At 47.5% G+C, this 14,732-nt stretch overlaps 1 protein-coding gene across 1 annotated transcript in view; it reads left to right on the top strand.

Moving 5' to 3' along the window:
* CYFIP1 (cytoplasmic FMR1 interacting protein 1) overlaps positions 1-13,981 on the top strand; it is a 142,303-nt gene extending 128,322 nt beyond the window's left edge. Inside the window, 4 exon segments of the mRNA XM_040425141.1 lie at positions 8,432-8,635; positions 8,637-8,671; positions 11,501-11,648; positions 13,393-13,981. Of these exon segments, the coding sequence (XP_040281075.1) occupies positions 8,432-8,635; positions 8,637-8,671; positions 11,501-11,648; positions 13,393-13,557 (552 nt within the window). The 3' untranslated portion in view covers positions 13,558-13,981.
* The last annotated feature ends 751 nt before the right edge of the window (positions 13,982-14,732 follow it).

Genomic DNA, 14,732 nt, shown 5'->3' with positions numbered 1-14,732 from the left:
TACTTTTTTATTTTATTTTTGTTCCAGATCATCAGGGATAACAGAGACGCACTAGACCTCTCTGTTCTCCCGGGGTTGAGCGTGCGCCAGTGCCGGTCACCCGCACTGCTGCCTCCCCCACAGAAGGCAAGGTGGATCAGGGCAGCCTCGCTCCCCTACATCCGCCAGCGCAAGGGTCGCCCGCACGCCAAGTCCCTCTCCCAGCGTCCTGCCACTACGGTGCCAGTAGCTGAAGGGCGACCCTGCTGGAACGGACCGAGGGTGAAGACGACTATGAGTGAGAGAGAGGCTTCTCCAGCCCTACGTCCCCCGTCCCCCCCCCGGTCTCCTGCGTGCCTGACCCTATACTGGGCCTATGGACCCTTCTGCCCATGCTAGACCTAGGCTGGCTCCTTGGGCTGTCGCAGGGCGACATTCTGCTCCTCTCTCCTGGCCCTCAAGGACATTGGCACCCTTCTCCCTACAAGAAGAATGCCTAGGGAGCTGCGGAGGTCCGCAACTAGCTGCCCCTGATGGAGGGTTTATGCAGGCGTCCACCCTCACAGACCCGGTCTCAGGGTCCCCCTCCCTCTTACCGGCCACTACTTCAGGGCCAGAGGGGCCCGCGCCTTGCTGCCACTGACCCTCCCTACTCTCACGGACACCGTTCCAGGGGAAAGGAGGTTGTAGCTGCCGGCCATATGGAGCGCTGTTCTAGGCAGGTGCCCGCTCCAGGGGTGAAATGGCTGCCGGGTGCAGGGTCCTCACTTCCGGACAGCTGGGTGGGCACCGTGGCCTGCAAAATGAGCGCTTCAACAGCCCCGGCCGACCGTCGGAACAAAACTTGTGTTCCACTTCAAGGCCGCGATCCCGCTCTATCCGGGTCCCCGGCTCGCGGGGTGGGCACCCGCGGCCGGTATGTGCCGCTCCGTAGGCCCGGCTGGTACTTTAAGTACTGTGCGGCCCCGGTCATCCGGGCGCCGCTAAAAATTTAGGCCCCGGCTCTTACGGCCCGCGGGGTGGGCACCCGCGGCCGGTATGTGCCGCTCCGTAGGCCGGCCGGTACTTTAAATACTGTGCGGCCCCGGTCAGCCGGGCGCCGCTAAAAATTTAGGCCCCAGCTTCACGCTACTAGGCCGCAAATTCAGGCCTCTGTTGGAGGGGCTGGTACTTCTCCAGGCGCGAATTCTTCCCGCCTGGAGGTTCCCCCGCCCCCAGAGGATCGCAGTGCCGCCCCCCAGGCCGGATCCCTGTTAACCCTTTGGGTATCAGGCCGGCTTCCGATGAGCCTGTATGGGTGGATCTGTGCCCTGTAGGGTGGCCCCCCCTTTATTTTATTTTTTTCTTGCCTCAGTGAGGCTGTGTGTTAAAAAAAAAAAAAAAAAAAAAAAAAGAAAGTTTTTATTATATATATGACTTGTGGGCTGCGCAGGACGCTGCAGCCTCATCTCAGAGTGCTGCCTGTATACATGCCCCCCTTCCATAGGCGGCAGTGGTGTCGCGCTCCCCGGCTGCGGCGCTGCCAGGGTCTTTTTTCCCCTTCTAGGTGGTTTTTCTTGCCCTTTCCGCGCTACGGGCGCTGGTCAAGTGCATGCCTTTTCTGTAGGCAACATTCGTCACCCTCTCCAGTTATGGTGCCTGCCATGTGCAGGACCCCCCCTGGGGCGGGATACTGCACTCTCCCTAACTGCGGGTTGGCCTTGTGCATGATCCCCCTTTCATTGGCGGCCTACTGCAGTTTCTCCGGATACAATGCTGGCCATGTGCACGACCCCCTTCCATAGGTGGAACACGGCACTCTCACTGGGTTCGCTGCTGGCCATGTGCGTGCCCCCCTTCCATAGGTGGAACACGGCACTCTCACTGGATTCGCTGCCTGCCATAGGCAAGACTCCCTTCTGTGGACGGCATTCGGCACTCTCACTGGATTCACTGTCAGCCATGTGCATGACCACCTTACATAGGCGGTATGATGTACTCTCATTGGATTCACTGCCGGCCTTGGGTATGCCTCCTTCCCGGGTGGCGGCATACATACACTCCCTCGGTCGGTGGTTGTTCTCTCGCCGGTACATTGTTGGCCATGTGCATGACCCCTATACATAGCGGGGTGCTTGCACTCTCTCTGGATCCGCGGCCGGCCATATGCATGACCCCTCTTCTGTGGGCGGTGTACGCACTCTCACTGGATTCGCTGGCCGGCCATGGGCATGCCTCCTTCGGTGGCATACACACTTTCTCACCGACTGCTCGCATTCTCCCTGGATGCGATGCTGGACATTGCATGACCCCCCCCCCCCCCCTTCCTTTTCTGGGCGGCATACTACACTCTCACCAGATACGTTGCTGGCCTTGAGCATGGCCTCTAACATGGGTGGAACGCTTGCGCTTCCATTGGATACGGTGCTGGCCTTGTGCGTGACCACCCCTCATTCCATGGGGTGGAATTTTTGCACGCTCACAAGATTCAAGGCTGTCCTTGTATGTGCTGTACTGGACTTGCACATGTTCCCCTTCATTGGCGGAGTAGTTACACTCTCACGAAATTTCGGGTGGGGTGAATTGTTGCACACTCACTTAATGCTAAGATAGCCTGTGCATGCCCCCCTTTTTCACTAGGTGGACCTCCTGCGTTCCTGCTGGGATACTGTGTGGCCATGTGCATGGCGGCCTTTCTGGGCGAAGTATGGTATGCCTACTTCTCTGACGTAGGTACGGCCTTGGGCATCACCCCCTTTTTGGGGCAGGCCTTTGCATTCTTGCCCACTGCAGTTTGCCAGGTACATTTCCCCCTCTTTTCGGGGGCGGTCAGTTTGCGTTCCATCGCATACCATACTAGTCTTGTGCATAACTCCTTTCAGTTTGCACTCCCGTAGATACTGTGGCACTCTGTGGCTGGCCCTCTTCGCTGAGTGATATATTTTTGCAGTGAGCGGACGTTTCTTGTGCGTTGTTTCCTTCTCGTCCCGTAGGTGGGTTGGCCTTCTCACTGCTTACGGGGCTACTCGTACGTATGGCCTCCTTTCCTCCTGCGACATACTTTTTCTCTTGGGATACGATGATTGCCGCAAGCCTTGCACTATTCTCTAAGGAGATCATTCTGTCCATCTGTGTAAGCCTAAGGTGTTGTCCAATAAACAACAAATGAATACCTTTATTTAAGTAGACGGGCTCTACTGTTCGCTACTGCACAGAGCTGGGTGGGTACCTCATTCATTTCGTTGGCCCATTTGTCCTTCCGCGGCATTGTTTCCCTGTGCTAGTGGTCACATGGTCGAGAGCGCTGTCTGCAGCGCCCTTCGCATTTTATGTTGGCTCTGGCGGGACTACGGTCCCCTCGCCTAATACCATTTCCTCTCTTCGGGTGCAGTGTGGTATGATTCTTTCCGGATTGGCGCCCTCGGTGCTTCAGTCTGATCTGCTACCAGGTTCGGGCCGCTATTCTTGGGAAGGTCACCCAACTTCTCTTGGGTGCTCGCTTATACAGGTCTGGGGGACCTCCACCCTTGGGTTCTTCAGGGTATTCGCCTTCTGCGAGGCGGTGAACCGGGCGTCTCTGTGTAGCGGTGTTCTGCTTTTGAGCTGTCCTATGGCCTCTCTGTTGCCCACTCCCCTTTCGGTTGGAGGGTGTTATACCGGCCTCTGTCTCGCCTGCCTTTTCTCGCCGGCTCTGTTTGGCTCCCACTCGGTACAGATCATTCCGATGTGGCGTCTGTTCCGGCCACGCTTCAGAGGCTGTTCTTCACTGCCCTTTCCTCTGGGGAAAGCATGGTTGTTCATGTGGATGGTTCTGGGTGTTCCTTTTGAGTCTCCCTTGTCCACACTGGCTGTACTAGCTGTGTGCTAGTTACCGGGTCTACCGTTTTCTGTCCTCCAGCTGGGTGCAGATGCGTTTTTTTTCCATTTTAGGCAATGTTCTGCTTTGGATTCACCTTCTCGGTAACTTGGGAGGACTACCATTTGGTCAGGATGTCTTTTAAATCTCCCACAACCGGAACTGTAGTCCGTCTTCCTGTGGTGGCTACATTGGCTTCGGCTTTAGCCTGTCTTGTCCTGGCGGTTGCTGGGGCGGACCTTCGGTTCCTGTCCGTTTGTCCTTCTGCTTCCCCACTCTGGGGGGATCACGGGACAACTTGCTCGGGGGCCCGACGGGACCAGTTCTACCGACTGTTCTACCCGTGTTACGGTCTGGCGCCTGATCATTGGTTTTTCACACCGCTTTGCCCAGGCAACTCTAGTGGGCTCGCTAGTGTTTCGCTTCTAGCCGAGTTTTTCGTCCAGGATCTGTGGTAGGACTTAAGGGTTTTTACCTGGGGTTCTGTGGGAAGCTGGGCGTTCCCCACTCTGCCTTTCTCCAAGGTTCTGTCTTTTCTCCAGTCGGCCTGGACCTGGGGCTGGGACTCTGGTTGCTTGAAGTATCAAGTGTCATTCCTGTCCTTCCTCTTTCAGCGTTCCCAGGCCCTCTGGGCCTGTCAGGAACTTCTTCCATGGAGGCGGCTCTTGGTTCCTTTGTACTGTCCTCCGGTACCGTCCTGGGAACTACATACTAGGCTCTTGGCGCTCCAATTTTTCCTTGGAGCCGATACAGAAGTTCCCTCTACTAACAGTTGGGTTTTCTGTAGCCATCGTGTCTCTGATGGGTGCCTGAGTGGCGGCCCTTCTTGTTCCGAGCCTTCTGTCTTCCCCCAGGACAGGGCTGTTCTCCATTCCGTCTCTTCCTTCCTTCTGAAGATGGTGTTTGTCTTTCATTTCATTGAGGCAGTCGTCCTCCCCTTCCCACCCCAGGGAACGTTGGAGATCTCCGACTCTTGTCGACATTCGGTCTCTTGTGTTTCCAGGAGGTCCGTGCAAAGGGTTGACGGCCTCCAGGGTGGCTTTCCTCCGCTTTCTCAGAGTGGCTCTTGTTGTGGTTGCCGCACCAAGGGCAGGGTTCTGCTTTTGGTGTCACCATTCATTTGGCCAGAGTTGTCGGTTTTTTCCTGGGCCGGAGGCATTAGGCTTCGGCCATGCATTTGTGCAAGGCGGTCACTGGTCTTCCTTGCACACCTTACCGAGTTCTACAGGGTGCATACTCGGGCTTCGGCGTATGCTGTTTCGGGCCGCCTGGTCTGCAGGCGGCGGGTTTTTTGATGCCTTCGGGTGCTTCGCCTTGGTGCTGTGGTCCCTCCCCCTTTGGACTGCTTTTGAACGTCCCAAGGTCTTCTGTGTCCCCCAAGGAAACTGGGCGAGAAAACGAGATTTTTGTATAACTTACCAGTAAAATCTCTTTCTCGCTCTTTCCTTGGGGGACACAGCACCCACCCATTCTTTGTTCTTCTCTGACTGTTTCCGAGTTTGTTTACCCTTTGGGTAGTTGGCTTGTTGGTTCCAATTTTTGGACTTTGCCTTTTCTCACTACTTGGACACGCAACTGGCAGTCTCTCTCTCCAGGCTGAGGGTATAGCTGTGGAGGAGGGGCTTAACAGTCTTCACTTAGTGTCACGCCTCCTAGGGAGATGAGCTATACCCAAGGTCTTCTGTGTCCCCCAAGGAAAGAGCGAGAAAGAGATTTTACTGGTAAGTTATACAAAAATCTCGTTTTTGAGGATTTATTCTGTTTCTGAAGAAGTCACTTCTAATACTGCTTTTTCTATCAATCCCTGGAGTAGTTGAAGAACTGGATTCTTGATTTTGTTTTGGGGGAAAGTCATCTCGAAGGAATTCTCTGAATCTGGGTGTCGCAGCAGGTTTACAGAAATGGGTCTTGGATGATACTGTACAACGGCAAGTCCATCAATCAGCTGTGTTCACACAGAATGTGTATCCTCCCTCCCTTATTTATAGGAAGTGTGAAACATACATTCACCATACTCCATAGTAAAAGAGACCTGACATTGGTAGAATGGCTGGGAAGACCATATGGATTGTCAAACCACACACTTCACGAGCGTTTTAGAGCAGCATGCTGCCTTCGCTATCTGCAACATTTTAAGGGACACAGCACCTTTTAACATGAGAATGTACTTATCACGTAGCTGAGTTAAATACCCCATCGTATGCTCTTCTATAAAATACATCTTTTGTTAAAATCTAATAATTATTCGATGACATCGCAGTGGATATACAAACGGCAGGCCGTTGTTTTGCCCATAATACCTTCTCTGCCAAGAATGCAAAGGAATTTCTTAATAACCATAGGAGCATCACAGAGGAACTTCAGAGCGGACTTCAACAAGGGTCGGTTCTGTAGGATCGCTCCCCTAGACGACCCTCTTACACAGCTTAACACAATTGGCTCAGCCAGATTCGCAGTAACCATTGTCCTAGAAATACATTTAGGGACGTTTTACAGGCCACTGAAGGTGATGTGTTAAGACTTGTAATATAACAAATTTGCTTTCCTGTCCATTGATCCCTTCAGATTGTGAACTACTCTGAGGGAAAACAAAGCAACTGCCAAATACGTTTTTTAGTCTTTTTCTTCAGCATCTTTAACAGACTTTAATAAATCCTGTCTTCACCCATAACATATCAGAAGTGCTGGAAATGTCCCTTCATTAGGAAAGCACCTGAATAGCTTCATAGGTGGTATCCCATCCAGACTAAAACCCTACTCTGCTTCCAACATAAGGTAGAGCTGGACCTTTTCAGGATTGCGAGGCTGCAGAGGCAGAAGTAAACTCTCTCAACGCTAAGGCCTCTTTCACATTTGCGTTGTCCGGATCAGTCGTGTACTCCATTTGCCAGAGGTGCCCGCCGGATCCGTAACACCGCAAGTGAATGGAAAAGCAACCAGGATGCTATTAAAGTCCTGGTTGCCATAGTAGTAGCGGCTCCCGGGGCGCTCCAGAATGACGTCAGGAGGCGGCCCCAATGCGCATGGATGATGTGATCCATGCGATCACGTCATCCATGCGCGTGGGGCGCCCTGACGTCACTCTGAAGCGCCCCGGACGGTAAGTATACTGCTCCCCACTACACTTTACCATGGCAAACAGGACTTTAGCGTCCTGGCAGCCATGGTAACCATTCAGAAAAAGCTAAACGTCGGATCCGGTAATGCGCCGAAACGACGTTTAGCTTAAGGCTGAAGTGTTCAGGATTTTTGGCCGGAGCAAAGAGCGCAGCATGCTGCGGTATTTTCTCTGGCCAAAAAACTTTCCAGTCCGGAACTGAAGACATCCTGATGCATCCTGAACGATTTTCTCTCCATTCAGAATGCTGGGGATAATCCTGATCAGGATTCTTCCGGCATAGAGCCCCGACGACGGAAACTCTATGCCGGAACAAAACACGCAAGTGTGAAAGAGCCCTAAGACAAAACATTCCTGGACTTTGCAGAGAATGCAGTCTATGTGATGAACAGGTGGTGAAGGCACCAGAAGCAAAGTTCTCTGGTAAAGACTGCTGGCATTCCCTGTCTGGATTTTCTATACTTTTTCTTGAGTCTTCATGCACATGAACGTATTTTCTTTCCGTATTTGTAAACCATTCACTTCACTCCATGTGTATTCAGTTTGCGTATGTCCGCATTTACGCACAAGGATAGTACTGTTCTATGAAGGGCCAGCTGTTCCGTTCCGCAAAATATGGAATGCACGCGGATGTCATCCTAATTTTTGCAGATCCATTTTTTGCGGACCGCAAAATACATACGGTCGGTGTGCATGAGGCCTTAAGAAGAGAACATACACAGTGTGAGGACCCTGGGGGAACCCTACATAGCCAGACTCATCTCACAAAGAACTGTAGTGATAGTGTGCCAGAAGCATACAGCTGTGATAAATGTACTGACAAAGACCGTCATACTTACCTAGGGCAAGTAGAGGGCGTCATTGGCTGGGAGTATGCAGCATACTGAACTAAGAAGTCAAATCACAGGTAGCACACAGGCATGAGTGAACCCTACAGGAATCTGATCCTCAGAACAAAGTCAGATGCTGTAATGGCTTAGCTATTCAGAGTAAACAGTAGACCTTTTTAAGGAGTGCACTGACCTGGAGTCCGGTAACAAGTAGACACTCTGTGGGGATGCACCACCCATCCAGCCCCCCTCACAGCCGGGCAGGACCACACCTAACTCTGAGAAGGGAGGTGGTAAACAGACAGGGAGCCCAGAAAGGCTTTGAGAGTGCTGGGGACGTGTCTGAAAAATGCACAATGCAGTAAGACCTCCATCATGACCTAGAGAGAAATAAAATACACTGGCTCCTTCCTCCTGCGCCGCTTTATAGTGGCCATGATGATTGGTTAATTGATCATTACTGCTTATTAACTTGTCTCTGTGCAATTCTACCTAGGGGGCTTAAACTCATTTGTGATGTGTATATGAAACCTATACAGCACTAGACGTTAAATAAATCAAAGGGTGGTCTCTGGCTTCTGCACTGTCCTCTACAACTGAACTGCTCAAAGTGGGGAGTTTGAAGAGGAACATGGACATGGCATTTAATGTTTTATTATATTTTTACAGCAAATTGCCATAGCAAGAGAAGGAGATTTGCTGACCAAAGAGCGTCTTTGCTGCGGTTTGTCAATGTTTCAAGTCATTCTTGCCAGAGTGCGCACCTTCCTTGATGATCCCATCTGGCGTGGACCCCTACCCAGCAACGGTGTGATGCATGTGGATGAGTGTGTAGAATTCCATCGGCTCTGGAGTGCAATGCAGTTTGTCTACTGATCCCCCAGTAGGCACACATGAATTCACTGTAGAGTAAGTAGCACTCCTATCCAGAACATGAGTGTAGTGTATACACTGTGTACGTTAAATAGTATTTTTCGAGTTCCAGATATGTTGTCCTTCGTTTACTTTGCTTCATCTGCTTGCACTCTGTGTACTTAGTAGTAGCGGTGGAGGGCATAGTAGCATTGCCCTCTTCACTTGAATAGGATGGCGCTGCAATACATTCACAGTCGTTGCAAAGTAGGCAGCTCCACGTAAACAATGAAGAGGCTGCAAACATACAGATGATCGGGGGTGTTGAGAGTCGGATCCACACTGATCTAATATTGATGGCCTATCTTGATAATAACCAGCAATATTCTGAATAACACCATATAATATGTACAGTACAGACCAAAAAGTTTGGACAACCTTCTCGTTCAAAGAGTTTTCTTTATTTTCATGACTATAATGGCATCAAAACTATGAATTAACACATGTGGAATTATATACATAACAAACAAGTGTGAAACAACTGAAAATATGTCATTATTCTAGGTTCTTCAAAGTAGCCACCTTTTGCTTTGATTACTTCTTTGCACACTCTTGGCATTCTCTTGATGAGCTTCAAGAGGTAGTCCACTGAAATGGTCTTCCAACAGTCTTGAAGGAGTTCCAAGAGATGCTTAGCACTTGTTGGCCCTTTTGCCTTCACTCTGCGGTCCAGCTCACCCCAGACCATCTCGATTGGGTTCAGGTCCGGTGACTGTGGAGGCCAGGTCATCTGGCGCAGCACCCCATCACTCTCCTTCATGGTCAAATAGCCCTTACTTTCAAAGTTTTCCCCAATTTTTCGGCTGACTGACTGACCTTAATTTCTTAAAGTAATGATGGCCACTCGTTTTTCTTTACTTATCTGCTTTTTTCTTGCCATAATACAAATTCTAACAGTCTATCCAGTAGGACTATCAGCTGTGTATCCACCTGACTTCTCCTCAACGCAACTGATGGTCCCAACCCCATTTATAAGGCAAGAAATCCCACTTATTAAACCTGACAGGGCACACCTGTGAAGTGAAAACCATTTCAGAGGACTACCTCTTGAAGCTCATCAAGAGAATGCCAAGAGTGTGCAAAGCAGTAATCAAAGCAAAAGGTGGCTACTTTGAAGAACCTAGAATATGACATATTTTCAGTTGTTTCACACTTCTTTGTTATGTATATAATTCCACATGTGTTAATTCATAGTTTTGATGCCTTCAGTGTGAATCTACAATTTTCATAAAGAAAACTCTTTGAATGAGAAGGTGTGTCCAAACTTTTGGTCTGTACTGTATCTATATGCTAAAAAGTGAAGTAAGATGCTTCAGATTTTAGATGAGACTTTTAGAGTGTCACAGAAAAGATCAGGACCAACTCTTTTAGTTTGCCTTATTTGTGAAACTTGAGTTCTCATGGGCGTATTACGGAGCTGTAATAAGACATCTGTAGATGGGCATCGGAACACACATATCAGTGCTTCCATATGCCTCTGATTCCTACATAACATTGAAAAACATTGACGGCATACTTATTTGAATACTTTTTGAATCTTTTTTTTTTTGCGATAGATTTAGAAGAAGTGATCTTACAGGAGATGCATACTTTTCTATATAAAAATAAAAATGCAATAAAATGAGTTTAAAGAAAAAATAAAATTCAAATCAATAATAATGCTTATGTTCCAACACACTAAGGCAAAAAAAACTACATAAAAGGGCTTAATAAATGCCTAGAAAAGCACAGCAGAAGTCGTGTTTTCGGTTGCATTATTATTATTTTTTTATTACACAAAACACGCACACTAAAGAATGATGTGCGGCAGCACCCCAAACCCGCTGTCCTGCAGAACCTCTGCAATGAAATGTCACCTCTCCTGACTTGTCTGTTTTAGTAAATACTTACGTTTCCCATGAAATACCTAGTGTTTAGCGAAACGAGCTTCAGATGTTACATCCGAAGTCACTTTGTGCAAAACTTCGGATTAATACTGTACGGAGATCCGTCTCCACACAGTAATGAAATGTATGGGCCTCGATGAGCAGAAGTTAGTTATTTGCGAAGTCAGGCGTGACTTTGTTGAATAACTTCGGTAGTTGATTTTTAAAGTGGAAAACCAACTCAAAACATGAAACCGAACTCTGCTTAAGGTCTGACTGGTACCTCGGACCCAAAGCAGAGTTCAGTTTCAAGTTTTGAAGTTGTTTTACACTTTAAAAATCAACTACCGAAGTTTTTCACACGACTTCGTGAATAAATAATTTTGGCTCATCAGAGCCCACACATTCTAATACTGTATGGAGATTGATCTCCGTACAGTATTAATCCGAAGTTTTGAACGAAGCGACTTTGGATGTCACATGCAAAGTTCGCCTCGTTCAGCACTAGTAATACCAATTGTGGACCATCATTGTATATCTCTCTTGTGCCATCTCTCAATTATTCCTACTAGGAGTTTATAAATTACTTGCCAGCAGTCTGTAATAAAGGTCCATCTAGGTGTTACCAGTTGGGGATGTGCCCCTGCACTGTCTGCCACTGATTGCATAAGTGATAATGACAACTAGATGGATATGTGATAAATGTATAATCTTTAGTGGTCTAACCATCACCACCCCCACAGCTCACAAGAACAGGGGTCCTCGAGTCCCCTGTGTGAATGGAGCAATGTTCATGCATGTGCATTTCTGTTTTATTCACACAGGACTTGGGGACCCCCACCATTCTTGTGATCAGTGATGGTCCCAGGGATCCATCACACATTAGTTTGTGGGCCAGTAGTTACAGCATTGCCTTGTGCTCATTATGGATTGTGACTGACACTTGTTCTTGGTGTTACAGGCAGTGCTTTGGTGACGGACTTCACTGGGCTGGCTGCATGATCATTGTTCTCCTGGGACAAGAGAGACGATTTGATGTCATGGACTTCTGCTACCACTTGCTGAAGGTGCAGAAACATGATACCAAGGATGAAATCATTAAGAATGTGGTATGTATATAACTGGAAGTGTACCTCCCCCACCCCCCCGACAAACATTTTATAGCTTTTCCTTTAAAACCTTACATTACGCACATTCATTTTGTAATCTGTTATACTAATCTGTAATGTAAAACATTTGCTGCAAATATTTCCCTGCCTCTTCTATTAGCTACTATGAGGTTGTGATTCTGCAGGCCTATTGTTTAATGGCACACGTGCACTGGTATTCATATTGGGCCGCACTATGACTTTCGGAAAAATGAGGCTCAAGGATGACTAATAGTAATTAGTTCCCTGACAACCACCACCATGGAAGTTGCTCATGTTAGATAGAAATGTGAGCGCTCAGCTGTTTCTGTGCTTCGCTTAGTGCTTTTTAGAAGCGACAGACAGTATGCTTGGCCACCATTCCATACAGCTCTCCCCAGGGGATTGGGCTTCTCCATGCCATGCTGGTGATTTGAAGTCCCAGTAACAGAGCCTCATCTTTTGGAGCTTTTAGTAGCTATCTCATGGATCGATAAGGCTGGGGATTTACTGCGATCCTGGCTGCAACTGAAAAAAGATAGCTTATCATCATTCATTGAACTGACTGTGGTCCAGCAGGCCTTGCAAATTGCCATGAGCCCACACTGCTGGATATTTTGCAATTCTGGGGTCTCTGTATCATACGAGTCGTGCTGCCACCCCATTCAGCTCAATGGCTGCAGTGCTACACAGCAGTCTTTGGTTGCTTGACAGGTGTTGCAGTCTTAATCACTGTGTGGCCTCATGCACATGGCCGCAAAAGGCGGATTCCAGCCGAGTGTATGCCACCATTTATTTTTTAACTGTAGAAATGTCCTATCCTTGTCCGCAAAACATACAAGGATAGAACATGTTCTATTTTTTTTTTTTTGCGGGGCCGGGGCACAGATGTGCGGATGCACACGATAAGCTGTCCACATCTTTTGTGGCTATGTTGAAATGAGTGGGACCGCATCCGACCCGCAAAAAATGCAGATTGAGGCGGACAGAAACTACAGCTGTGTGTATGAGCCCTTAATTTTAATTGGAATATGCTTTTAAGGCCTCCGTCAAACAATTTTTTTTCACGTGCCACGAGTTTCAAGTATTTTCATAGTGCTTTTTAGAAGCATTTTGGTAATGTTTTTGTGTTACATTTATTTGGAGTTTGCAGTTAGGCCAGAAGTGGATCCAGAAGGAAGTAGAAGTCCCTCCTTTACATTTGCCATTACTGTTGAACACAATTCTGTATGTCAAAAAAACCTGCATGTACCGTATGTTTCTCTGACACGTCTCACACCTTAGAGAGAAATCATACCCAGAGGAGATGCTGTTTTGCATAATCCGCCATCAGAACACCAAAAATGCCCAGGATATTGACTTCTCAGTAATTTGTTGTAGTCTCTATAATAACATCTGACTGCAGTGTTTTTAACTAATAAACTGATGATAGACCATTAAAAAAAGGCTACAAAACGCTGTGTGCGTACCCACCCTAGGGTATGGCCACATGAAGCGGAATATCTGGTGCAGATTTTGCTGCGGTTTCCTCCCCCCCTATGCACTGCAAAGGGTGAAATCTGAGATGAAAAATTCACTGCATAAACGGACATGCTGCGGATTTAAAAAATTTGAGCAAGACCACCACCGATCTGATATTGATAGCCTGCCTATCTACAGGATAGGCCACAAATATTCTGATCCCAGACAACCCATTTAATGAACTATCTTGCTTATATTTCTGCAGCCGCTGAAGAAAATGGTTGAACGTATTCGCAAGTTCCAGATCCTCAATGATGAGATATTCTCCATTTTGGACAAGTACCTGAAGGCTGGTGATGGAGAAAATACATCAGTAGAACATGTGCGATGCTTTCAGCCTCCCATTCACCAGTCACTGGCCAGCAACTAGGCTTTTCCTAAGTGTAATATATACTTGGCATTACCACTGTATAATGACTCATTATTCTACTGTATTCACTGGTGGAGAAGGCAGCCATAATGAATGAGAACGTATAGACGCGCAGTAAAGGGTTTCCTCTGCGGAGGTAGGACAAGGGATGCTATACAAGGGGTACTCTTAGCAGAGTTCTGCATTGTCTGCTATTTAAATTATTTTCCAATAATATATTCACTGCTGTATAACACTACCAGCCCACCCTTAATTCTTTATAGAAATCGTTTTCACATTCTGGGATAAAGATTCATACCTTTCTGTAATTATTGTGTTCTTAATGTACTTTCTAATAGCAATGTATCTCTATGATTTGTAAAAATGTAATCTCCAATAATCAAGAAATTCCTCATCATTTTCAATAAAAGGTTATATTAACATATGGCTTTTTTTTTTTTTATTAGGAAGGCACATCTGAAAACATTTATGCCGCACAGCATTTGTACTGAAGTGTACTCGCATAATACCGTCAGTACAATTCAGTACAGCTTGGGTCGGGCAAGAACACACAGCATTATTAATTATTGTAATGTCATGAATTCATGTCACAGGAGAAGTGTTCAGTCTGGAAAACACTGCTGTCACATGGAGCGTATTTCACAGACTGAATAAGCTTGTGTGAAATTGGCCTAAAGATATAGCCACTATGTTAATTTTTTTTAATGTGGTTTCAAACCAGGAGTGTTGTGTTTGTTTGTTTTTTTTTGTTTGTTTTTTTAAGTAGTATCTGTTCTTACTATGTTCAAGTTTCAAAAATTGCATGAAAAAAACTAAACATGTAGCAATGGCCTAAGAGCTCACACACTACCATGCTGGGTCCGGAAAACACAGACTGTGTATTGAACATATGTACCGGACTAACGGTGACTCCTCTGACCCAAACTCACTGCATTGTAAATCACTGACCACAAGTCTGTTGTACTGTACTTTTGTTTCTAGCCCATATTCATTGGGGGACACAGGAACCGTATAGCTATGTCCTCTAGGAGGCGTTGACACTAGTAAAAGCTGTTAGCTCCTCCTCTGGCAGCTATACCCCCTCCAGCCTGGAGAGAGAGCTTCAGTTTTTTCTAGTGTCAATAGGAGGCAAGACCTATTTTTTTCCTTCTTTTTCAGGTGGGAAACGGTGGTCG

Source organism: Bufo bufo, chromosome 3 (genome assembly GCF_905171765.1).
Source record: "Bufo bufo chromosome 3, aBufBuf1.1, whole genome shotgun sequence".
NCBI classification, from domain to species: Eukaryota; Metazoa; Chordata; class Amphibia; order Anura; family Bufonidae; genus Bufo; species Bufo bufo.
This window is presented reverse-complemented; position numbering and strand designations above follow the sequence as displayed.